Source organism: Onychomys torridus, chromosome X (genome assembly GCF_903995425.1).
Source record: "Onychomys torridus chromosome X, mOncTor1.1, whole genome shotgun sequence".
NCBI classification, from domain to species: Eukaryota; Metazoa; Chordata; class Mammalia; order Rodentia; family Cricetidae; genus Onychomys; species Onychomys torridus.
The window spans coordinates 74,763,440-74,791,187 of NC_050466.1; the positions used below are offsets into that span (position 1 = coordinate 74,763,440).

Genomic DNA, 27,748 nt, shown 5'->3' on the forward strand with positions numbered 1-27,748 from the left:
CAATATAGTATTCATAAATAACTGCAGCAAGGAGTATATTATGCACATATATTGATATTTTAATAATATCTGCATCATGAACAGGATTTGAGGTCTCAAAGAAGAAAAAAGGCCCTAGAAATTTCTCACCAATGGTATCAGTACAAGAGGCAGGCTGATGACCTCCTGAAATGCTTGGATGACATTGAAAAAAAATTAGCCAGCCTACCTGAACCCAGAGATGAAAGGAAAATAAAGGTAAAGTTGTTTTAGAATGGCAATACTAGATTTTGCTGCTAGAAACTCACTACTTTAACATACCCTACAATGATCATGTATAAAATGTGTTCTGGTATTCTCTATTAGCTTACTCTGTGCTTTGATGTATTTCTTTGTATTGTGTTTTGTTTCAGTAACTGTATTGTACTGAGTGTTATTGAACTGACATAATGTTGAATGAATAAAATATTTTACTTTTCTACAATGTGAAATGAATTATTAACTGTCATGTGTTTTCTGGTAAAATTGTAATTGACTCTGTGTATCTTTGTTCCAGATGAACTAATGACTTATCGGTACATGGACGACTTCTTTCTCATGTTAGCACATTCATTTCATCAGAACATCTTTTCATATCACTGTCAAATCTCTATAGATTTATTTGCAAATTGTCCAAAGGTGTTTTTCTGTTATTATTTTACACTTTTTAGTTTGCTTCATTCTCTGTTGAGTTCCTAAAACCTTTAAAATAAAAGTTGTAGTCACTTACCCTCTAAATTATATTCTATATGGATTATCCCTAGTAAATAAGTGAGCAATGACTCCAATTTGGATCAATTCTCAAAGCACCAAAACAATTAAAAAGAAACAAAATGTTAACTAACATTTAATAATTTAATTAGAATATCTTAAACTGAGCATCCAAATGATACTTAAAATTATATTTGGCTTACTGAGTGAGGATGAGAGTGACACCTTCCATTATTTATAAACTATGAAAATTATAAAAGGAACAACAGCCTATGAAATTCCTGAGAGAAATATTTGCTGCTTGTAGGTCGGTTGCTGTGGTTAGCTAACTGCCCTGGGCCCTGTATTGATTTTGCTCAATAGGAAATTGATCGTGAATTGCAGAAGAAGAAAGAGGAGCTGAATGCAGTGCGCAGGCAAGCTGAGGGCCTGTCTGAGAATGGGGCCGCAATGGCAGTGGAGCCAACTCAAATCGAGCTCAGCAAGCGTTGGCGAGAAATTGAGAGCAATTTTGCTCAGTTTCGAAGACTCAACTTTGCACAAATTGTGAGTTGTTCCTGGCAAACCCACATATGTGTTTGCAACTAATACTCTATTAACAGAAGCCTACTAACAACACCAAAAATCTGGGCTCAATAACAAACTTTTATTGTGCATTCTAAAAGTGAGTAGTTCCCCTCACTTTAGGCTTCTGTAATTCAAAAGCTTAATTTTCATGATTAAAGACAAAAGGACAAGTGATAGGAAAAGGCCCCTTATTCAAAATGAAAAAGACAATATCTACATCTTAATTTCATTTTCTGCATCATTTTTCATAACATTGGCAATGTGAATTTGTCAATTTCTCATACATTTATTTACTTCACTGTCTAATTCAGAAATATGCATTGCTTTCCTGAGATCATCCCATGCTAATTTTACTTTCTTACTGTATACATGGTGAATAATAAATATTTTGTGAAATATGTTATCTTGACCCTACATAAGTTCCTCTCATTGACTTAAAGAATTCTACTACAGTCTTTACTCTTGGATTAGGCACTTAGTAGGTCCAGTGCTGATTAGATGAACTGGATGGCTCATTATAAGTTGATATTTGATGGAAGATCAGATACAAATACCATCACTAAAGTATTAGAAACCAAAAGGAAAGGAGAGTCCTTTGAAACAACAGGATGGAATGATTCTGATACACTTTTTGAAAAGGCAATTCAGAATTGTATAATCATTCTTGATTATTTGTAATAGGATAGAAACACAGAGACTTTTTGGCAAATACACTTTTGTTCCTTACTCAAGTTCTTAGAAGGTAAAGAAGAATGACCACCATCTGCATTTCCAGAAAAGTATGCATCGCAAATCCAGGATATAAATGTCTGAGAAAAATGACCATTTTGCATTGTGTAACTAAAAACTGAATGGGATTCAATTAAAAGATGATATTTCTTCTGTGATATTATTAATTCAGTTTATTACAGTGTATATGTAACATGCCTTAAAAAATTAAAATAAGTATTTTATGGTTCTGTATGGGACAATTCATGTCATTTTATTGTGACTTCTTTTTATATTTTTAAGAAAATTTGTAAGCATACAGTTTTTATGAAATTCAATAATCTTAACTTTAATTGCAGCTAACTATTGTAAACAATTTGAAAAATAATGTTTTAAGAAATAATAGCCAGCCACGATGATGTATGCCTGTAATCATTGCAGTTATGAGGTCTATAGCAGATCCAGGAGGTCAGTGAATCTGCTTCAAAAAATAAAAATTAAAAACAAAAAATGAAAATACTGCAACTATTTTATCTTAAGTTTAGCTGACTGAACATTGAAGTCTCTGAGCTTTTATATTTAATATTATAAGCATGATATTGCATAAATCACTAAAACTTAAAATATCAGGCAACATATAAATTAGGGTAGGATAATTTCTGTGTTTGTGGAAGTGTACATGTTCATGTGTGTGTGGGTTCATGTGCAGGTGTGGTTTTATGTGTATGTGTGTGAGTGCAGGTGGAATTCAAAGTATGAAGACAGTTTCAGGTGTTGTTTTTCAGGTTCCAGCCAGCTGTTCTTCAGATTCCAATTATTGGTAAGAGGAGACTGGTTTTTTAATTAGCCTGGAATTCAACAAGTTGACTAGGCTTATTGGTCTACCAGGGGACCCAAGAACCCATCCTCTTGTCTCCTCAGTACTTAGAGTCCAAAAGTATACAATGATGCCTCTAATAATGATAATTAATAATTTTAATAATAATATACAATAATATATAATATAATACAATATAATATGTATGGTCCTGGTGCTTGAACTCAAATCCTAGTCATCATCCTTGCAAGGCAAGTTTTTTTTTTCCCTTTGGAACTACTTCCCTATGTCCTAGTAGAATAATTTTTTTTTATTTAATAGAACATTTATAAAAAAATGCTTAGCTTATGGAATTAGCTTATGTAATCCATTTTCTCTACTTCTGTTTATAAGTTATAAATGGTACATATACCATTACACACACACACACACACACACACACACACACACACACATGCATGCATGCACACACAAACACAAACACATATTTTGGAGCAGTGCCTTTTGAGCGATTAAGATAATTAGGCTATGGGCTATTTTTTTTTTAAAGATGGGAACAATAACCTTACCTAATCTATTGTGATCAATACACATTGAAAGTTAGATAAAAATCTATGGGCAAGTAATTTTCTATGGTGTCAAACAGTATTAGCAGAAATTTCAGACTAATCCTTTGACTCAATCAATGAAGGGTATGAGTCTACACAAATTTTCTGATAAAGTTTTTATTGAATTTTTGTCTCCTTTATGAAGATAAAGAGTAACTTAAAAAATTTAAAGGCTTTAAAAGCTCCATAGCAGAAAACTATGTATCTATTTTAGTAAGAATATATTTACAAATTAGAAAGTACTAAGGAAATTTTTGCTGAAAATTCTAGAAGACCTGGAAACTAGAATAAAAAGTATCCTGTGGTATGCATCAGAAGGGATCCAGAGTGTAAAATTGGAGAACATGAGAAAAAGACAATATTTTATGTAATTAAGTGGCATTTTATACTTTTGAATTGATTTCAGTTTACATGACTTTTCACACTGGATAAAACTATACTACAGCAGAAAAACAACAGTGAGTCCATACCTATCTAGTCTTGAATAAAACTATAATATTAAAATGATCAAGAATGTACCACAGTAGTTGCAGACTAACAATACCCACAGAAGACTTTACATCAACAATAGATATTGAATACAATAGATATTAGATGAGCTTCAAAATGCTAGAGGCAAGACGTTCAGAGGTGCTACTAGTGTTATGTATAGAAAACAAAAATATTTATGTATTAACTTTTGAATAAAGGAATTAGAAACACAATTCTTTTGTGAATAAGAAAATGAACCTAAAGTAGAATAAGATATTCAATGTTGTTAATTTATCTTCCCTATTAAAGTAAGAACAGCAAAAAATTTTTTGATACTAAAATTCTGATAAATGCTGGAAAGAAAGAGTATTGTGTGAATGTAGAAGCCATTTTACTAAATCCTACATGAAATAATAAAAATATGAGACATTTACATTGTGTCATATATGTTGTATCCATGTGCTCTTATGAATTAATACCATTCATGTTTGCAGATACAAAAAGTGTAGTGCACCTTTAGAGTAAATATGCAAGTATAATGCATTGCATGGCCTGTCCAATAAAAGAAACATACAAGCAGCTATTTAGTTGAAGAAGAACAATTTAAAAAAGTAAATTCTCTTTTCAAAAATAACTCTAGTTTCCATGGGAATCTTGATATCAAATTTCAGGTATATGATATCATTATTAAAATATTTAAATACCCAAACATCAAATTTAGTTTCTTATCTTTCATGCCTTGGAGGTTTCTCAAACACAATATAGCATCATGTAGAATAATTGTCTCCCAGATTACCATCTACATTAACTGGTGCCCACAAAACTCACCAGATGTTAGGAAATCACACCATCCTTCATTTAAGTCTAAAACGTAGACAACATGATTCCATGATTCTTTTTTATCTCATTTCATAAAGTTAATTTTAAAGCCTGTTCAAATTTACCTTTACCTTTCATCAGATCATTCGTTGCTATCTGCATTACAGAAATTCTAGTTTAAAACTCATCATCTATCACCTGGTTTATTTCAACAACCTCCAATCCCTGCTTTCAGTGTCTTAGAAGAGCACTATATTCTTTGTTGTAAGGCTAATGTATTCCTTATAAGATAAACATTGATGCTAAGCCCCTATAGTCTCTTACACTTTCAACAAAATCCTATGAACTCTACTGTTTGTCCTCAATTACAGAAGCTTTATCTCCGTTTCTGGTATTGTGCTGCTGCTATACTCACTTAAATGACTCTCTTCAATACTGAAATACAATCATTTATTTTCCATTCCAGAATCTAAGATGTTTTATTTATTTAGTTTTTTTTGGTGAACTCTTTTAAATCTATAAATGTGCATACATGCCTGCTTATTTTGTTCCCTTTTCATTTAGGAACAACAAATACTAAGACTTTGACGTACTATCTGTACCATTTCTGTTAATAGTTTCGGCTTAAAAAATACTTTTTAAATCCAAAATGGGATATGGAGACTGATGCTCAAAGAACACTTTTATGACCAGTACTCTGGAAGAGGGGATACTATTGACCCTTGAATCTAACACTATGGTTGTAAAGAGTGAATATGAACTGGGTTACAAAAATATATCATAAAGGAAAGCTTTTATTATATGAGAGTATTCAGAAGACATTTTTACAAAATTGACAGTATGTATTTCCAAAACACATATTCCTAAAAAAAATGGTGAAAATTAATGTTTTACATTATTCACTTTAAATGCCAGAGGAAACAGAATATGAGATTATTCCTTAAGTAACATTGAAAAATGAAATACATTTATACTGTGGACATTTTTCTATTAACCTAGGAATTAAATTTTTTTAAATAGTATTTTCTATTTTTTTCAAAAACCTAGTTTGATTATTTTGATATTCTCAATATTGTTTCAGTTGCTACTGAAATTATGCAAAATCGCAACTAAAAGACAGAAGACATCAAATGAATCAATGCTTTCTAAACGTGAAAGCAGTAAAGATATATATTCAAATATTTGGAGGAATTAAGCAAATTGTCCATATTCTAGAATGTCTCAGAATATCTAACATTAGAGTGCCTTAACATTTTTTGTTATTATTATATTTGTGTTTTAATTTTACACACCAGGCATGAGTTCCCCTGTCCTCCCCCGCTCCCGCCTCCACCCCCACCTTTTCCCCATCCTCTCCCTTCTATTCCCATCTCCTCCAGGGCCAAGACTCCCCTGGGGATTCATTTAAACCTGGTGGATTCACTACAAGCAGGTCCAGTCCCCTCCTTCCAGACTGAGAAAAGTGTCCCTGTGTAAACCCAAGGTTCCAAACAGCCAGCTCATACAGTAAGGACAGGTCACAGTCACACTGCCTGGGTGCATCCCAAACAGTTCAAGATATTCATTTGTCTCACTTATCCAGAGGGCCTCCTCCAGCTGGGGGCTCCACAGCCTTTGGTTCATAATTCATGTGCTTCCATTGGTTTGGCTATTTGTTCCTGTGCTTTTTCCAATCTTGGTCTCAACAATTCATGCTCTTAGAGTCCCTCCTCTTTCTCGAAAATTGGATGCTTGGAGCTCCACCTGGGGCCTGGCTGAGGATCTCTGGATCCACTTCCATCAGTTATTGGATGAGAGTTCCAGCATGACAGTTAGGGTGTTTGGCCATCTGATCACCAGACTAGGTCTGATCAGGCTTTCTCTCGTCCATTGCCAGCAGTCTACAGAGGATGTATCATTGTGGATTTAAGGGGACCTCTTGAGCACTCTGCCTATTCCTGTTCTCATGTGGTCTTCATTTATCATGGTCTGTTATTCCTTGTTCTCCCTTTCTGTTCTTGATCCAGCTGGGATCTCCTGCTCCCCTAAGCTTTCTTTCCCTCAAACCTTGCCCTTACTTGTCATCCAGGTTTTTCATGTAGATCTCATCCATTTCTCTGTCATTGGGTGATCCATTATGTCTCTCCTAGGGTCCCGTTTTCTAAGTAGCCTCCTTGGAGTTGTGTAGCAGTCTAATCATCTTTGTTTTACATCTACTATCCTCTTATGAGTGAGTACATACCATGTTTGTTCTTCTGAGTCTGGGTTACCTCACTCAGGATGATTTTTTCTAGATTCATCTATTTGCCTGAAAACCTCATGATATCATTGTTTTTCTCTGCAGAGCAGTACTACATTGTGTATATGTACCATATTTTCTTTATCTATTCTTCAGTTGAAGGGCATCTAGGTTGTTTCCAGGTTCTGGCTATTACAATCAATGCTGATATGAACATAGCTGAGCAAATGCCTTTGTGGTATGATTGAGCATTCCTTGGGAATATGCCCAAGAGTGCTACAGCTAGGTCTTGGGGGAGATTGATTCCCAAATTTCTAAGGAGGCACCAAATTGATTTCCAAAGTGGCTGTACAAGCTTGCATTCCCACCAGCAGTGGAGGAGAGTTCCCCTTGCTCCACATCTTCTCCAGCATAAGCTGTCTTCTGTGTTTTTGATCTTAGCCATTCTGAAAGGTGTAAGGTGGTATCTCAGAGTCATTTTGATTTGCATTTCCTGGATAATTAGGGATGTTGAGCAATTCCTTAAATGTCTTTCAGCCATTTGAACTTCCTCTGGAGAATTCTGTTTATTTCTATAGCCCATTTCTTAATTGGTCTGTTGGGCATTTTGATGTCTAATTTCTGGAATTCTTTACATATTCTGGATATCAGTTCTCTGTCAGATGTCGGGTTGGTGAAGACCTTTTCCCATTCTATAGGCTGTTGCTTTGTTTTGTTGACCGTGTCCTTTGCTCTACAAAAGCTTCTCAGTTTCAAGAGGTCCCATTGATTGATTGTTTCTCTCAGTGTCTGTGCTACTGGTGTTATATTTAGAAAGTGATCTCTTGTCCTAATGCATTCAAGAGTACTTCCTACTTTCTCTTCTATCAGGTTCAGGGTAACTGGATTTATGTTGAGGTCTTTGATCCACTTGAACTAAAGTTTTGTGCACGGTAACAGATATGGATCTATTTGCAGCCTTCTACACGTTGACATCCAGTTATGCCACCACCATTTGTTGAAGATGCTTTCTTTTTTCCATTGTACATTTTTGGTTTCTTTTTCAAAACTTATGTGTTCATAGGTGTGCGAGTTAATGTCAGGGTCTTCAATTCGATTCCATTGGTCCACATGTCGGTTTTTATGCCAGTACCAAGCTGTTTTTATTATGGTAGCTCTATAGTAGAGCATGAGGTCAGGGATTGTGATGCCTACAAAGGTTGTTTTATTGTATAGGATTCTTTTGGCTATCCTGGGTTTTTTGTTTTTCCATATGAAGTTGAGTATTATTCTTTCCAGATCTGTGAAGAATTGTGTTGGTAATTTGATTGGGATTGTGTTGAATCTGTAGATTGCTTTTGGTAAGATCGCCATTTTTATTATGTTAATCCTGCCTATCCATGAGCATGGGAGATCTTTCCATTTTCTGACATCTTCTTCAATTTCTTAGTTCAGGGACTTAAAGTTCTTGTCATATAGGTCCTTCACATGCTTAGTTAGAGTAACCCCAAGGTATTTTATATCATTTGTGGCTATTGTAAAGTGTGATGTAATCTCTGATGTCCTTCTCAGCCTGTTTGTCTATTGTATATAGGAGGGCTACTGATTTTTGAGTTGATCTTGTATCCTACTATGTTGCTGAAGGTTTTTATTAGCTATATCAGTTCCTTGGTTGAAATTTTGGGGTTACTCATGTATAATATCATGTCATCTGCAAGTAGGGAAAGCTTGACTTCTTTCTTTCCAATTTGTATCCCCTTAATCTCTTTATGTTGTCTTATAGCTCTGGCTAGAACTTCAAGTACTATATTGAATAAGTATGGGGATTAGGAACAGCCTTGCCTTGTTCCTGAGTTTAGTGGTATTGCTGTGAGTTTCTCGCCATTCAATTTGATATTTGCTGTTGGCTTGCTGTAGATTGCCTTTATTATGTTTAGGTATGGTCCCTATATTCCTGATCACTCCAAGACCTTTATCATGAAGGGGTGTTGGATTTTGTCAAATGCCTTTTCTGCATCTAGTGAGATGACCATGTTTTTGTTTTCCTTGAGTTTGTTTATATGGAGTATTACATTGATGGACTTTTGTATTTTGAACCATGCTTGCATCCCTGGGATGAAGCCTACATGATAATGGTGGATAATTGTTTTGATGTGTTCTTGGAATCTGTTTGCCAGTATTTTATTGAGTATTTTTGCATCAATGTTTATGAGGGAGATCAGTCTGTAGTTCTCTTTCTTTGTTGCATCTTTGTTTGGTTTAGGTATTAGAGTAATTGTAGCCTCATAGAAGGAGTTTGGTAATATTCCTTCTGCTTCCATTGTGTGGAACAATTTAAAGAGTATTGGTATTAAGTCTTCTTTGAAGATCTGGTAGAATTCTGCAGTGAAACCATTTGGTCCTGGGCTTTTTTTGGTTGGGAGACTTTTAATGACTGATTCTATTTCCTTAGGGGTTATTGGACAATTTAAATGGTTTATCTGGTCTTTATTTAACTTAGATATGTGGTACCTATCCAGAAAATTATCCATTTCTTTTAGATTTTCCAGTTTTGTGTAGTAGAGGTTTTTGAAGTATGACCTGATGATTCTCTGGATTTCCTCATTGTCTATTGTTATGTCCCCCTTTTCATTTCTGATTCTGTTAATTTGGATGCTCTCTCTCTGTCTTTTGGTTAGTTTGGATAAGGGCTTGTCTATCTTGTTGATCTTCTCAAAGAACCAACTCTTTGTTTCATTAATCCTTTGTATTGTTCTCTTTATTTCTATTTCATTGATTTCAGATCTCAATTTGATAATTTCCTGGCATCTGTTCCTCCTGGGAGACTTTGCTTCTGCCTATTCAAGGGCTTTCATGTGTGCTGTCAAGTCACTAGCGTGAGATTTCTCCAGCTTCTTTATGTGGGCATTTAGTGCTATGAATTTCCCTCTTAGCACTGCTTTCATAGTATCCCATAAGTTTTGGTATGTGGTCTATTCATTTTCATTGATCTCTAGGAAATCTTTAATTTCTTTCTTTATTTCTCCCTTAACCAATTGGTGATTCAATTGAGCATTATTCAGTTTCCATGAGATTGTAGGATTTCTGTAGGTTTTTTTTGTTTTGTTTTGTTTTTGTTGTTGTTGTTGAAATCTACCTTTAAACCATGGTGGTCTGATAGAACACAGGAGGTTTTTCCAATTGTTTTGTATCTGTTGAGATTTGCTTTGTGGCCAAGTATGTGGTCGATTTTAGAGAAGGTTCCATGGGGTGCTGAGAAGAAGATATATTCTTTTTTGTTTGGGTGGAATGTTCTGTAGATATCGATTAAGTTCATTTGAGCCATAACATCAGTTAAGACCATTATTTCTTTGCTAAGTTTCAATTTGGCCGATCAGTCCAGAGGTGAAAGTAGGGTCTTGAAGTCTCCCACTATTAATGTGTGGGGTTTTATATGTGATTTAAGCTTTAGTAATGTTTCTTTTATATATGTGGGTACCTTTGTGTTTGGGGCATAAATGTTCAAAATTGAGACTTCATCTTGGTGGATCTTTCCTGTGATGAATATGTAATGTCCTTCATCATCTCTTTTGATTGATTTTAGTTTGAAGTCTATTTTGCTGGATATTAAGATGGATATTAAGATGGCTACACCAGCTTGCTTCTTAAGAGCATTTGATTGGAAAGTCTTTTCCCAGTCTTTTATTCTTAGGAGGTGTCTGTCTTTGAATTTGAGATGTGTTTCTTGTATGCAGCAGAAAGATGGGCTCTGTTTTCATATCCATTCTGTTAGTCTGTGCTTTTTATAGGGGAATTAAGTCCATTGATATTAAGGGATATTAATGACCAGTGATTGTTCATTCCTGTTATTATTTTTATTTGTTGGTGGTAGTGTGTTTGTACTTCTCTTCTTTGGGGTTTACTCCTGTGGTGTTTTCTATTGCCTGTGTTTTCATGGGTGTATCTTCCTTCCTTAAGTTGGAATTTTCCTTCTAGTGCTTTCTGTAGGGCTGAGTTTGTGTATAAGTATTGTTTAAATCTTGTTTTCTCTTGAAAGGTCTTGTTCACTCCATCTATGATGATTGAACGTTTTGCTGGGTATATTCATCTAGGCTGGTATCCATGGTCTCTTAGTGTCTGCATTATATCTGTCCAGATCCTTCTGGCTTTTGAAGTCTCCATTGAGAAATCGGGTGTTACTCTGATTTTTTTGCCTTTATAAGTCACTTGGCCTTTTTCCTTTGCTGCCCTCAAAATTCTTTCTTTAATCTGTAGGTTTAGTTGTTTAATTATTATGTGGCAAGGGGACATTTTTGGGGGTCTAGTCTGTTTGGTGTTCTATAGGCTTCTTATATCTTCATAGGCATTTCGTTCTTTAAGTTTGGAAATTTTTCTTCTATGATCTTGTTAAATATATTTTCTGTGCCTTGGAGTTGGTATTCTTCTCCTTCCTCTATCCCTATTATTCATAGGTTTGGTCTCTTCATGGTGTCCCAAATTTCTTGGACATTTTGGGTCATGACTTTGTTGGTTTTAGTGTTTTCTTTGACTGATGAATCTACTTCTTCTAACATATCTTCAACACCAGAGATCCTCTCTCCCATCTCTTGCATTCTGTTGATTATACTTGCATCTGAAGTTCCTGATTGTTTACTCAAATTTTCTATTTCCAGCATTCCTTCTGCTAGTGTCTTCTTCATTTTTTCTATTTCCCTCTTCAGGTCTTGGACTGTTTCCCTTGCCTTTTCATGATTTTCTTTCAGGGACTTATTGTTTCCTTCTGCTTTAATTGTCCTTTTCTCTAGTTTTTTATAGCATTCTTCCCATTTTTGTTTGTCTGTTCCTCTACTTTATTTTTGATTTCTTCTATATAAGCTTCTACCCTCTTCATGATGTTATTTATAAGGTTGTTTTTTTCTTCTTCTTCCATTCCGTGATGTTCAGGTCTAGCTGTTGGAGAAGGGCTAGGTTCTGGTGATTCTGTATTGCTCTTTATTTTGTTGTATGTACTTCTGCCTTGATGCCTGCTCATCTCCTCATGGATTCGTTCTTGGTCTCATCATTGTACTTGGTCCATTCAGAGCTGACAGATTTAGGGAGCGTCTCTCTGGTCCAGATGGAAGCTCTGGGCCACATAGGAGCTCTGGTCCAGATGAGAGTGCTGGCCGGATAGGAGCTGGGGCGCTAGACTCTGAGTCTCAGGAAGTCCCTGGGGTCTCCTTATCTTGTCCAGATGGGAGCTCCTCTTGTCCAGATGGGAGTTCTGGGACAGGATGGAAGCTCTTGTCCAGATGGTAGTTCTGGTGCTGATGGTAGCTAGGGCCTCTCTTGTCCACATGGGAGTTCCAGGGTGGATGGGAGCTAGGGGCTGGTCTCTGAGTCTCAGGAAGTGGCTGGGATCTGGGACAAATGGGTATGGGGGCATGGTGTGGAGACTGCAGTGTCTGCCTGCACTCTTAAGAAAGGGGAGCCTTCCTGCAGGGCCCATCGATTGGCTAGAAACTGGGGCCAACTCGGGCAGGTCCTCCCGGGATGGCTGGTGCCCAGGGGTGGGACCCAGGGGCAGTTGCCTCTCTGACTCTAACCCCAGGCACTCACCTCTGGTCCAGATCGCCTTAACTTGTATTAGAGGGATAGATTCAATAGGCCATCACATTTGATCAGGTTCAGTAGAAAGTGAAAATGCCATTTGAGATTGCTGGTAGGATTCATGTTTGATGGCATCAACTACTGTTCCTTAAAAAAAATATTGTGGGGAAATCATCAAGTTATCTTTATGCATCTTTTGGTTGTGATGTTCTTAAAGTTAAAGAGAAATATATAAGAAAATTAGTTACATAGTCCTTTTCAAATACCTTTTGTAAGACAATGTCTGACCCTAGATTTCATATTATTCACAAAGCACAATTTTTATATTCCATCTTCTACTATATACTGAAAAGAAATTACTATTGAGAATAAAAAGGGGAAGCATTTTCTTTACATAATTATCACATATATTTTTGTATTCACGTTGAAGTAAAAAAAAAAAATGCTATCAGCTGCCAATGCAACATCCTTGGAAAATAAAGTGTTCTTACTTAGACACAGAATTGTCTTCAGTAAATGAAGTTGTGAATATAAAAGACTAATAATAGTTGCCAAGGAAATTATTGACACAGGAGTTAGTTGTTTATAGAATTTTCATCCTCTCAGATTAAATATTGTAATTAACATATCACAAAGGTTAAGAGAGAAATTACATATGTTAAGATTGTATAAGTCTACTTTTACTCGATTTTGATGATGATAATGTTTGTGGCCATTTCTATAATACTTTTTGCTTATGCCTCTATTTATGTAGCTTGATACTTGAGTGAATGTTAAGGAAAGAGATATATGTGAAGCTAGAATGCATTTCTAAGAGCACAGTATAATGACTGATTTTCTCACCCCTCATTTTTCTAAGCATGGGAATTCTGGATAAATATGATCTCAGATGAAACCCATTTTCCCAAAGAGAAGCATAAATAAATAATCTGTGATACTGAACATAATGGCTATGAAAACATTTTGGGACAGTTAACGACAAGAATCATACATGGCTTTGTGCAAGATACATTGTAGAGATGGAAATAAAACCTAAGTTTATGCCTAAGTTTACCATCTTAGGTAGGAACTGCTTTCATAATACAAAGGAGAATAGAGAAATACTACTCACATAGGAAGAAAAGCAATATTTGAGATGGCAACTGTTTAGAATTTCCTAAAATCGTTAAGAGTTCTAGTACTCCAAATGAGAAACTGAGCAAACCTAAAGCATGTAAACTAAATATAAGTCCATTATGGTAAAAATAATCAATTCTGAAACATACAGCTTTTTTAGGTGGTTATGTAAAGACATACAGATTTAGGAATAAATAAAATGAAAATTCCAGCTGATTTAGAGCTTTGGTATAAACTAGAAATTGGTGAAATAATAATATACAAATAAAATACTTATGAACATTAAATTTAACGTTTAAGGAAACTCTTTGAAGTAAAAGTTTGAAGGGTGGACAGATCGCTCAGTCTAAGGTGTTTGTTGCACAAGCATGAGGAACTGAGGTTGATCCTCAAAACCAAGAGAAAAATCCAGATGTTGTGACATGAATTTGCGATCCTACAAAAGGTAATTGGATCTCTTAGGCTCCATGACCAGCCTGAAAATCCTATTTAGTGAAAGAGACAGTTTTAAAAAACTAGAACCATGCCATTTGAGGAAGAACAGCAGTGGTTAGCCTCTTGCCTCTACAAGAACATGTGTGCACACACATATATGCGACTTTAAAAAAGTACGCATATAAAAACACACAAAGGACTGAAATAAACTTTTTCAATGAGAAGTGAATTAACGAACATAAGAATCTCATTGAATGGACATGGAAGTTTTGCTTTAAACAACAAAGTAACCAGAGGTGGAACTTTTAGGTAGCAGAGAAAAATATAACAAATGAGATAAACAGAAAAGGCTGCAAAGAACTATATTTTGCATACAATTAACTCATTTATAAATACATCAAACATAAGGAAATTAACATTCTGGGTAATGGTGGCACATGACTTGCCTGAGAAGGTTATTGTTAGGAGTTGGCCTATTCTATTGCCCATCTGTTTCTTTTTAATCACTATTGATCATAGACACACCCTTTCTTCTTTAAGGGTGAAATACTTCTATGATCAGTCCTTGGATATTTTCTGCTTTTTATCTTTGTTATATATGTCTTGATGTTTTCATTATTTTATAACTATCTATAAGCCAGAACCACTACATTTTAAAAATCAAGACCATTATTCTTCCATGGGCTGCCTTACCAACTTAATTGAATTTTCAAGCAAAAATCTTCACCCATTTTCTTTACCTGTTATCAATATAAACAGGGCTATGATTTGAAAATATACATCATATATGTCAAATCAAAACCTTTCAATTGGTTCTCACTTATTTTAAAGTGAAATTCGAAGTGCTTCCATAAATTACAAAGGCTAGTAATACCTGGCTATGTCACTGCTTAACTCTCTAATATTATCATAATATTGCTTTATTCTTCTCTGGTTGATGTTATCTCTGTAACTTCAATATATCTGACATTACATGTTTTCTTTGCCTAAAGCACTGCCCAAATTTATTTCTGTGGTTGCTTCCATTTCTCTCTTACTCAGAAATGTTCTCAACCAATCTCCATCTCTCTATCTCCCTTTCTCTCCTGCTCCTCCGTCATCACTACACTATGCAGCTCTTACCTCCATATTAATACTTCACAAATGTTTTCACTTTATTTTTTCTTCAGTATGGACTAACAATATGTAGCCTTTAAAAATAATTATCTCTCTGCAAAGGAAGATAGATCCAAAAATACAAAATAGTTCTGCAGCTCTGTGTTCTAGAAGAAAAATGATGAATCAATACAGAACATACATATATATAATTCATGAGTTTATTAATAAAATCCCGTGATAAGAGTTTGTAAGGATCAAAATGTTATATATTCACAGTGTATGTTAATAATTTTGCAAGGTGATATGACATATGTAGACTATAAAAATCTCTGAAATATATATATATATATATATATATATATATATATATATAAACTTTGTAGATAAAATGGTTAATTCAAGCAATTACCTGAATCATGAGAATATTAACTGAATTTATTAGGAGTTCTAAGTAGTTATATTAGCATAGGGCTTTTGGTTTCCTGACTCTCTCTAGCCCAAATATGTTACTATGTATGAAATTGGATGTAATTATAATCAAATATCCTTGCACGTTAAAAGAAACTTGTTATTTTATACACATAGGATTTATAAATGGCTGGCTCTCAATCACACAATAAACAAAAAATTATAATAAATGTGTCAAACTATACAAAGTTATTTTGTAGTAGACTATGGCTAAGTTAGGTTTATAATTTTCTATATGGTAATTCCATGAATTAATGTTTTGACAATGAACTGCAGTCATCATACTATTTTGTGAAACATATATAAACATTAGTAAAAATATTGTTACCTCTCTTATAGTAATAGATTGTCAGATTGTGTTATCAAGTAAAAATGAATATATTGTGATGAAATACTGATGATTAAAAGTGTGAATCATACAGTTTTCTAGAACATGTCAATCAAAATTAAGTCTGATACAATTATATATTTATAATTTTAGTATATTTTTTGGACAAGATAAAATATAATTCACTTTGATATCATCACATTCTGATTATCACTGAAATTAGAATACTATAAGCCACAATATTTACTGCATGTCATAGACCTAAATAGAAGCTATATTTTTTTTACAAATAAGATTATTAAGTAAAATGTTATTTCTTTAGTAAAATAGAAATTATTGTAATTATCTGTTATCTTATTACCTAAAATATCAGTCATTTGGCGATATGAGGCCTATCGATATATCTTTCTTATACATATCTACAACAGCATTCTAAAAATGACAATAAGTTTCAGTAATTTACCTGAGTTCCAAAAAATGTAAGAGCAAGGATTCCAACTTGAAGAAGACACAATTTTAATTATAATTTATCAAATGATTTTTCTTGCTATTACATATTAGTGGTACCTTTGACTTTTATGTTTCAATTTTATGCTATGTTTTAAAGAGACACTTTCAACAAAGTTGAAGATGCTCTGATATTGGAATTGCATACACTTGTTAGATGGCTGCAAATAATTCCAAGTTTTATTTTGAATACACTGGTTTGGTATTCCTTTTCTTCAGCAAACATTTGTCCAGTGTCTGTTATATGCCTAGACAACACAAAACATAAAATAGCATTGCCCCATCCACAGCAATCATACAAAAGACGTGATATTTGATAAATCTAATTCACACAATGAAGATGGAAAAAAGAACAAGAATTTATGCTCAGCAATTTGACCTCCATTTGCAAAACAACAATAAAAAGTGCAATTTTCTCCAATCTAAATTTCCTTTGTAAATATGGAACAGCAGCTGGGAGGGTGCTCAAATGTCTTTTGTAACAGGATTGGAAATATTCTTCTTAGCATGCCTGAAACAAATGGTTAAATATAATTAAATTGCTCATACCATCTGGGAGTCATTCTGATTTGTCAATGGTTACTTAAGATTTTCATTGTATGCAATTTATTCTGAGAAGAGATGAGTAAAATGTATCCAAGTACGTACATAACATTTCCTACTTTCACTTTTGCTGTCAAAACAGGATTATAATACTTTCAAGTTTGCTAAATTATCTCAAAATTCTTCTGCTCCTCCATGAGCCAATGACTCTTATCATAAAATGTTTATAAGATTTTGTTAGTAGTAATCCAAATGCACTTGTTCACAGATAGACCATTATATAACACGATTTTGTAGAAAATCCTTTTTTTTTTATCTTTTGTGATGAGGACCATATCCATTAAGTAACAGACAGATATTTAAAAGGTAATTAAATGAGAACCTAAGCTGATTGAATTCTTAAATGTAATGTCATATGCAATAATCATAAATAACTTTTAAAATTCTTAAATTAGAATGAAAACAATCATAAACATGATAACTATAACAATGCAGGTAATTTTTAATACAAGAGCATGAAATATATGAAAACCCAATGTTTATATCTTTATAAGAATAACTTATTTATTTAAATTAATTGAAAATGCAATGCCATTATTAAATGTTGTATAGTAATACATCAATACTTAATGCTAGAATAAAATTTAAGATAAGCTGCCAAGATAGCCATGAAAATGTTTTCATAATACTCCTTTTTAACTAATAGAATGTCTCCATTGTAAAGCTTCAATTACTCACCAATGTTTAGAATTATTTTCTGCATCATAGATCATTCAAAATAACTAGATCACTAAATAACTAGAATCTAATAACACACATACATGAAATGTTGATATTATCAGCTACACTGTTAGTCTTTCCCATTCTTTAAAATGAGAAATTAGTTTTGTTAAATAAGGACACAGACAAATGGGTCGCATTATTTTTTCTATGTATTTATTTATAATTTTGATATTCCTCACTCTCCTCAGTAGGTCCTCCTTTCATGTTGCTGTTCTTCCTCACTCTTGTGATAGCTACTAAATGCTTCATGGTACTTTTATTCCATTGTCCTTTTTCTTCTATGTGAGATTTGTTTTTACCACCATGATACTTTCTAATTTCATCTCTCCTCTCTGTCTCTGTCTCTGTCTCACACACAACAAATGAGAGAGAGAGAGAGAAAAAGACTATTAGAATCTAGAATCTGTATATAAAGCTTAACATGATGATTTCCCATGTATCACTTACATCTATTTTCTATAGATTTCATATTTGTATGGCAGAATAACATCATTACATATATAGACCACATTTTTTTTATTCATCTTTTGTGGGCACATAGCAAATTTTACTTCTCTGTTATTGTCTAGTGCCACAACAAACAAAGTTATCCAAGTGTTTTTGTGAGAGAAGTCAAATTGCTTTGAGTATATTCCTGGGAGTATAATAGATGGGTCATATTCTAATTTTAGTTGGCAGATTTTCTCTTATTCTTTCAGTTGTTTTTCCATTCATTTATTGTTTCTCTTGCTGCCCAGAAGACTTTTAATTTCATATAGCTGAGTTGTCAAGTCTTGGGATTACTCCTATGTGATTAGTGTTCTTTTCATTCCAACACTCTCTGGGTTTTGCTTGTTCTTTGTTTGAGACAGGATCTTGCTGTGTAAGTCTAGATGGCTGGAAACTTGTTGTATAGACCAGGGTATCCTTAAACTGTGGGCAATCCTTTTGCTGCTGCCTCTGGAATGCTGGGATTATAGGTGCATGGTACCACACCAAATTCCACCCTCTTTTTTTTCTTAATATATTTTGATTTATTCATTAAGAATTTGTGCATGTTTTAATCAAAGTCATACTCCTTACCTCAACTCTTCCTCAGTCAACTCTGATTTCCACCAAACTTTGTTTTGGTAAACAATTTTTCTGTTTTTTTTTTTTTTTTTGGTATTATTTTGTTCGGTTTTTGTTTGTGTGTTTTTGTTTGTTTGTTTTCAATCATGGCTAATTTGTGCTGTCCAAGTATTCATGTATATGCAGTCTTCGTCTAGAGTATGGTTGACTTATATAAGAGCTATACTATTAGAGAAAACTGACCCTTTTTCTTCCAGAAGCTAAGAACTGCCAGTAGCTCTTCAGCTAATGATGGCATTTTGTGTCCAACAACTGTATGCTGGGACCACTGTGAATTCATATGTGTAGCTGCCCTGCTATGTCCAGAAAACACTGATTCTTTGTGGTCTCCCACCATCTGGTGTTCTTACACATTTTATGTCCAGCTTCCACAATAATTACTGGAACAGGGGAAGAAGGGCATATAATACATATGTTCTCTTTAGCATTGAATATTCTGTGGTCTCCTATTTTCTGCATATCAGCTATTGTTTGTCTCTGTGCTGATCATTAGGGACTGCAAACAGAACCTTTCTGATGATGATTGAGAGATAATTTATTGTATTGGTACAATGATAACTTTTTTTTAGTTTTTTTTCTTGTTTAATAAATATTTATATTTTATAATTAATTTAATTTTACATATCAGCCACAGATTCCACTATCCTCCCACCTCCTAACTCCTAACCTTTCCCCCAATCCAACCCCCATTCCCACCTCCTCCAAGGCAAGGTCTCCCTTGGGGATTCAGCCCAGCCTGGTAGATTCAGTTGAGGCAGATTCGGTCTCCTCCTCCTTGCACCAAGGCTGAGTAAAGTGTCTCAGCATAGGCCCTAGGCTCCAAAAAGCAAGCTCATGCACCAAGGACAGGTCCCATTCCCACTACCTGGGGACCTTCTAATCAGTTATCCAGAGGGCCTGATCCAGTTGGGGGCTCCTCAGCTATTGGTTCACAGTTCATGTGTTTCCACTAGTTTGGCTATTTGTCCCTGTTATTCCTCCAACCATGTTCTCAACATCTCTTGGTCATACAACCCCTCCTCTCTGTCACTGATTGGACTCCCAGAGCTCCACCTGCAGCTCAGCCATGGATCTCTGCATCTGCTTCCATCAAACACTGGATGAGAGTTCTATCATGACAGTGAGGGTGTTCAGCCATCTGATCACCAGAACAGGTCAGCTCAGGCACTCTCTTGACCATTGCCAGTAGTCTATAGTGGAGGTATCTTTGTGGATTTCTGGGGACCTTTCTAGCATGCTGCTTCTTCCTATTCCCATGGGTCTTCATTTATCATGGTATCTCTTTCCTTGTTCTCCCACTCTAGGTTGGTTTAATTCAACATCTATTTTCAGAAAAAAAGTAGTATGTTCCCCTAGAAACATGGGCCTTGTTTCTCTTCTTAAGTACTGTCTGCTCAATATTCAGTCACACCCATAGCAAGTTTGATGCAAAATAAATGAATGAATGGCATCATTCTGTTGTCTGTCAAATTCCTTATAGTTTTAAGTTACTTATTCTATCTTCTTTTGTCAGTGATGCCCAAATGCTATTCTAGCATGATTGGAAGATTTCAGTAGTCAATAAAGAATAAACAACAAAGCATTGGAGCTTTTCACAGAACTACATTAGTAAGAAATGTGTTTATTTGGACTTAAGGCTTCCTACAGTTTTAAAGATGTTAAAGTGAATCATATAGAGATGTTTTCTTTCATTTTATCACTATTGTTTTTATAGTGCTAATTGCTATAACAAGTAAAGGATGGAAACAATGTGCAGCTCTCTGAATTTTTGTAAGGTTTTTATTGGCCCATAGCATACTATGTTAGCACATGATCAATATGGAGAAATGAATTCAGATGAAAGTGAACTATTCCAAGATTTAATGCTACAAACTTGAATGAGGAAGGGAAAGCTCAAACCCAATATTACATCTCATTTTTATGAAAATTTGGGCAGTATGCATCACACAAGAGTAATTCACTGCAATGAAATTGGAACTTTTCTTTATCTCATAACAGGAACAGATACAAGACAAACAGTATGCAAAGAGAGTAAAATTAGAGTATCCCAACACATTTATAACATATTTTGAAAATAACTACAAAGAATCAATGTAGCAACATGGTAATTTCTTATTTATAAATTCCATTTGGATATCAATGAAGTTGGTTTTTTTTCCAATGATATAGTCAACTTGCAATAGCATTATATGCAAGAAAACACAAAAACTAAGTTAATTGAACTTGAGACAAGTGTAATTTATTTTTCTATGCTTTATCCAAATTGAAAAAAAATAGGAGTTTAAAAATTGGGCAAATATAATGCCTTTATGTTAATATTCATAAATTCCTTTGCAAATAGACATAATGACAAATACTTAAAATAGCATTTTTTGTAGAGTACAAAAAGTCAAAACATTCATCATTTTACTCAGTGTTCTTTCAAAAAAGTAATTTGGGCAGATACAAAATGTAAGCACAGTAAATCAGTATTCTGGGAACCTTTGAGGAGTAAAAATAACTTGGTTTATGGATAAACAATATATTACACTGAATTTTCAAATAGAATTTGGAAGCAAAGTATATACCTAATACCTCAATTAATTTCTGCTTCAATATATGTAATCCAAAGTGGATCATATGAATAAGTTTTCTTAGAATTAAATCTTGTAAATTCTCTTGTAAATCAGTAGATGCTTAAATTGTAATCCTCACTTACATTTTTATATTATAAAACTGCAGTGATAATTATTTCCTGGAACACTGACAGAACAAGATAACTCAGGAGAAACACATAAAAAACTCAGGTCTTTAATGTGGAGTACATTAAGCCCAAGACCTCATTAAGCACCAAAAACTCTAAGAAAGAATTGAGTATAATTGTTGTAAGAGGAAAAATGATTTTCTTTAATGACTGTAAAGATATTTGATGACCTGTACACTGATATAAAATATATTAGTGGGAAAATATTATCAAATATGATAGGTTCGCTATGCACAGCAGCATTTCTATTTTGAAAAATAACAAGTCCATGCTTATGACTTCCCTTATTTTGAGAGAATTTCTGAAAACAGTCCCAGATCCAAAAATGCAAAGGACACCTTTGCACTCCCTAAACTGTGTCTGCAAACTTGTTCCTCATTCTTGTAGGACATTGCAAGTTTTTAAATATGCCTTCTTTTGCTCTGAATATAGAAACAGTTATAATAAATTTAATAATCACATTTTTTCTGGCCCGAGTAGAATAAGTAGTTAAAGAGAAATAATAAGTAGACAAAACAAGAAATCATAGGAAGTGAGAGGAAAATAGAGTGAGGCAGAGCACATGATCATTAGGAATTCTTTAGCATGGGACAATACAAAGAGAGGAAGAAAGGACAGAAAAGAGTAGAATAACTTAATATGAAAGAGAATGGCTTATGATCATTTTATTGGTCTACATTTCTGGAAAATTCATTTTCTTTTTTGTAGTTATATTTGCAAATAATTTCATAAACTCATAAATCTCTGCCTACTCATACATAAAAGAGAATAAGGAATAATGAAGGATTACCAGCATGAGGCACAAACTACTGCTGCTCACTTAATTTTCTTTTTGTGAACAGGCAACATACATACAGATCAATATCACATATGGTACATATAAATGCATTATATTGTGCATATCCATACAAATGTTAGTTTGCAAATATACCGAATGATTTTGAGAAAATGTCTAGTGGCATTCATTTGTATTTCATTACCTATCTTTTAGCTACATTCCAAAAGTTCTCTTTTGTAATTTCTTATATTTACTGCAGAGATGTAAAGTTATTTTGAATATTTAAAAGAAGATTAGAATGTTGGGTAATTATTATGTACTATTTTCAATTATGCCTTAAATTGTATAAAATTGTTCCTAAATCTGGAGATTGCTTAGTGCACCCTGAAATTAAGAACATTTTTTATCTTCTTTCTTTTTAAATATTTTTTGAGAATTTCATATATGAGTCCTATATTTACATCATTTCTGCCTTCACACACTAAGTCATAACTGCAGCTTTAGGTCCATTTTTTTAACTTTAACAAATAATAAATTTTTAGCACAGGAAAATTGTCCCTTATAATTAAAATGTAATTTTTCTTCCATATGTTCTAACTTTTCTTTCTTATCATTATATGCTTACTCTCTTGTATCTAGTAATGGCACCTCTCAGTTTATTATTTGTTTCATTCTATTCTTTATTCTGACAATAGCTTTCTTCTTGTAGTAGGCTGCCCAGAAATGCCATTTTATTTTGGCCATAACTATTTTCTTCTATCAAGTCATCTTGAAAACTTTAAAAAATAGGACAAAATGATGTTCTGTCTTTACACTTGGTTTTATGGGCTGTTGTTTAATTTTTATCAGAATTTGCTTCTATTTGATCTAGTGCATCCTCTACAGACCCATCTTTTTAAAATCTCTTTGTGTCCATACAGTTCTTGAAATTCTCGAATTTTATCGGGATGAATTGAAAGAGTATGATTTTTTTTTTACAAAAATAAAATTCAAGTTAAAAGGTTTTGATAAAGGATCATAGAATAAGAGGTAATAAAATTGTTTATCAAGTTACAACAATTCCAATGAAAATATGAGTATAGCATTACTTGTTCTCACAAACACATACTGGAATTAATCTGTGTAGTGAAGATACTGTTCTGTTCAGTAATTCATCAAACAGGTATGTACTCATTCTGAAGTCAAGTATAACTTTGGTCAGATGGCTCTAAAAGCATCCCACATATACATTTGAACATTATCTACTCTGTAATTTTGTTTTCTTTTTCAGTCTTAGAGATTAACATGTCTTTCACAAGTCTTCTAATTTATGACCTTTGTTCCCCCACATGAAACTTTGTATGTTGAGGTCTTTGATGTTTGTGGTCTGATGGATTGAGGAATTATCCATGACTATTTCAAGCTAAGTCTGTTCAGCTGAGAGAAGACAGAGAGCACATGTAGATGATGTACCTTTTTCACTTTTGCCATGTTTTCATTCTTGTGTTTGTATAGACATATAATAAAATTTTGAATAGAAAACAATGATTATTAATTTGGCACAATTTACACTATGTGTTTTTGTTTATCATCTTGGTCTGGGTTGAGAGATAAATTGAATATGTAGGCTCTAATTACATGTAAGTAAAAGTTACTGTTAATCAATAAAATCAATTAGATATAATTTAAAAATGAGTTAAGTGACATATACATTTTACACTTCAAACTGGATTTAGTAACCAGTCTTAATCATCCTTTAAATATAATTATCAATGCAGTTGTTAGAACTGATGTTATTTTCTGACAGCTGTAGTATCAAAGTTCCTCACTAAATTTATATATGTATATTTTATTCAAAATATTTTTTCATATAATATGACCTGATAATTGTTCTCCTTTCCTAATCACTTCTAGTTCTTATGCACTCCAGTTTTTTGTGTTGTTTTGGATTACTGAAATGTGAAGACCATGTTAAATTTTAATGTAATGAGCAAAATATAAAGGAAATAAATTTTGTTTTACTTTCTGTTGTGGAGTAATATGGAGTAACATCAAGTGGGTTTTTTTGTTTGTTTGTTTTTTGTTTTTTGTTTTTTTTAAACTAAAGTGAGTACCAGACATCACACTAGACTGTAACAAAATGATTAGGATAGGAAACTCTCACAGAACACATTTGAGTTTTTTTAATCATATTTATGAAGACAGTATATCAGATTTTTAGGCTACCTATCTCCATGTCTTTTGTAGTGATGGAATTGTCTATATTCCCACTGTCAAACAAAAATAACTATTTGATAAATGTGACCCTTGAGCACATAAAATGTTTAGTACAATGGATGTACTAAATTTTCAAATTGTATTTCCTTGTAAATAATGTATGTTTACAATGATACATATAACTGTAATCAGTTAGAGCCAATGGTAACCAATTTTGACACTGCAGCTATTAACAACTTAATTGCATTCACATTTATAATAATGATATTGAAAGCCAAATGATGGCACATTCATAACCATTCCTATCCACTTGTAGGAATAATCACTTGATATTAAATAATCAAGAGATAAGTAATGAGTACATGTCCTATACATGAGAATACTATAAATGTAATATTGTGAATTTACTTTGAAATTTCATATCAAAGTGGAATATTCACAGGACAACTGAAACTAAGTGGTATAAAATGATGAAATATTGTTGCATAATTTAATAAAATTTCAGATAATTTTCTATTCTGTTCTTTCTTTTTCCATATTTGGATAAATATTGGTATGTATATACAAGTTAAAATGAAATTAATTACTATTTCAGGCACTCAAAATAATTCCAAATAATCAATAGCATATGATTGATATGTGTATGGAAAGACAACAAATAATGAATGAGAACAGGATTATGTAAGGAGTAGGTGATAAGAGTGAAGAAGAGAGATTGGGATGAGATAACAAAACTAAATGCACTATATACATTGATGAAAAACTAATTTAGCCTTGAAATTGCTATAAAAGATTAACTTCTTGTTCATAAGCCCTCCAGAAACTTCACTCTTTAAATATGCACTGGTGTTAGCTAAAACTAACAGCTCTCCAAACTTTAGAACACTATAAGAAATAAATACTTATGAGGTTTCACAACATCACACAATAAATAACTCTCAAAAAACAAATAAAGAGCCACAGTGTATGTAAAATAGTTGTTAGCAAGGGCACCTTAATGGAGAATAGCGCTTTAGTTAAATCACAGCTATGCTTTAATCTATACCAAACAGGTTTGCACTGTAATGTCTAAAAATTATCGCCATTTGAATTCCACGAATTACAAAATATAAAATATGTTGTGGCTGTAGCACCTTATTATATGGCTAAATATAAATCTGTCTTATAAATTCATCATCATTATACCACACTTCCTTCTAAGTTGATGTATGTTTCTTCATCTTTTAAAGTATTATTTTCATTGAATGGGACTATTGGCTTGATTTAATTTTTATTATTTCTTTAAAAATATCTTTTGATTATTATATTTAGAAAGTGATCTCTGGTGCCAATGCATTCAAGAGTACTTCCTACTTTCTCTTCTATCAGGTTCAGAGTAGCTGGATTTATGTTGAGGTCTTTGATCCACCTGGACTTAAGTTTTGTGCACAGTGACAGATATGGATCTATTTGCAGCCTTCTACAAATTGACATCCAGTTATGCCAGCACCATTTGTTGAAGATGCTTTCTTTTTTCAATTGTACATTTTTGGCTTCTTTGTCAAAAATTATATGTTTATAGGTGTGAAGGTTAATGTCAGGGTCTTCAATTCGATTCCATTGGTCCACATGTTGGTTTTTATGCCACTACCAAGCTGTTTTTATTTTGGTAGCTCTATAGTAGAGCTTGAGATCAGGGATTGTGATGCCTACAGAGGTTGTCTTATTGTACAAGATTCTTGTTTTTCCATATGAAGTTGAGTATTATTCTTTCCAGATCTGTGAAGAATTGTGTTGGTAATTTGATGGGGATTGTGTTGAATCTGTAGATTGCTTTTGGTAAGATCTCCATTTTTACTATGTTAATCCTGCCTATCCATGAGCATGGGTGATCTTTCCATTTTCTGACATCTTCTTCAATTTCTTTGTTCAGGGACTTAAAGTTCTTGTCATATAGGTCCTTCACATGCTTAGTTAGAGTAACCCCAAGGTATTTTATAACATTTGTGACTATTGTAAAGGGTGATGTATCTCTGATTTCCTTCTCAGCCTACTTGTCTATTGTATATAGGAGGGCTAATGATTTTTTTGAGTTGATCTTGTATCCTGCTTTGTTGCTGACGGTTTTTATTAGCTGTATCAGTTCCTTGGTTGAATTTTTGGGGTCACTCATGTATACTAACATGTCATCTGCAAATAGGGAGAGCTTGACTTCTTTCTTTCCAATTTGTATCCCCTTAATCTATTTATGTTGTCTTATAGCTCTGGCTAGAACTTGAAGTACTCCCATATCTATGCACCTTGCTTACCCACATAAATTTGTGCTCTTTTTTTTCCTTTTTTTCTCTTTTGGATCCATCAAGTCCCATTTGTTCATCCCACATATTCTTGGACTTGTGGCCTTGAATGAAGTATGATTGACTTACAACAAACAAATCATCTTAAAGAAAACCAACTTTCCCTCTCCCAAAAGCTTTCAATTGACCAAAGTTCCTGGGACAAGTGTGAGACTTAATGTCCTCATCCCAGCTCTGGGCTGGTATTTGGTCTGACTTAAGTTTGAATAGAGTTTGACTATGCTGTCACAATGGCTTTGAATTTGTATGTGCCAGTCCTGTTTCTGTTTGGAGGGCACAGGTTCTTCGTATTTATTTAAAGATTCTGGCTCTTACAGCCTTTGTGTGCCCTGTTACACAACCATCCCTGAGCAATGTGAGGAGGGCATGTCTTATAGATGTTCTGTTTTATAGCTAAGCTTTCTGTCTTTTCTTATTCTCTGGACCTTGCCCAATTGTGGGTCTCACTGTTATTATATTACCATCCACTGCAAGTAGAAGCTTTGCTGATAAGGACTGAGAAATGCATTAATCTATTCATTTAACAGTAAGGTATTAGAAGTTTATCTATTACTATTCCAATTAAACAGTACTAATAGGTTCCTCCTAGCAACTATGTCCTGTCTAAAGGCTGGTTCTTAGTCTCAATATGAGTGCCTGGTATAGGTTTTTTTCACATGGAAAGGAACTTAAATGCAATCAGGAATCAGAAAGTAGTTGGTTACTCCAATAATTGTTGTGGCATTATCATACTATTGGGCATTTTTAGCCAGGGTAGACATTATTATAGCTCACAAGGTTCTCAGCTGGGTAAGATTAATTATTTTTCTTTTCTTTTCTAGTA

At 33.6% G+C, this 27,748-nt stretch overlaps 1 protein-coding gene across 4 annotated transcripts in view; it reads left to right on the plus strand.

Annotated features, from left to right (window-relative positions):
• The window catches only part of Dmd (dystrophin), a 1,920,150-nt gene that overhangs the window by 702,367 nt on the left and 1,190,035 nt on the right, over positions 1–27,748 (plus strand). For all 4 annotated transcript variants that reach the window (XM_036174407.1, XM_036174408.1, XM_036174405.1 and 1 more), the window contains 2 exons: positions 85–237; positions 1,093–1,275. In XM_036174407.1, the coding sequence (XP_036030300.1) occupies positions 85–237; positions 1,093–1,275 (336 nt within the window). The remainder of the gene's footprint in view (positions 1–84; positions 238–1,092; positions 1,276–27,748) is intronic.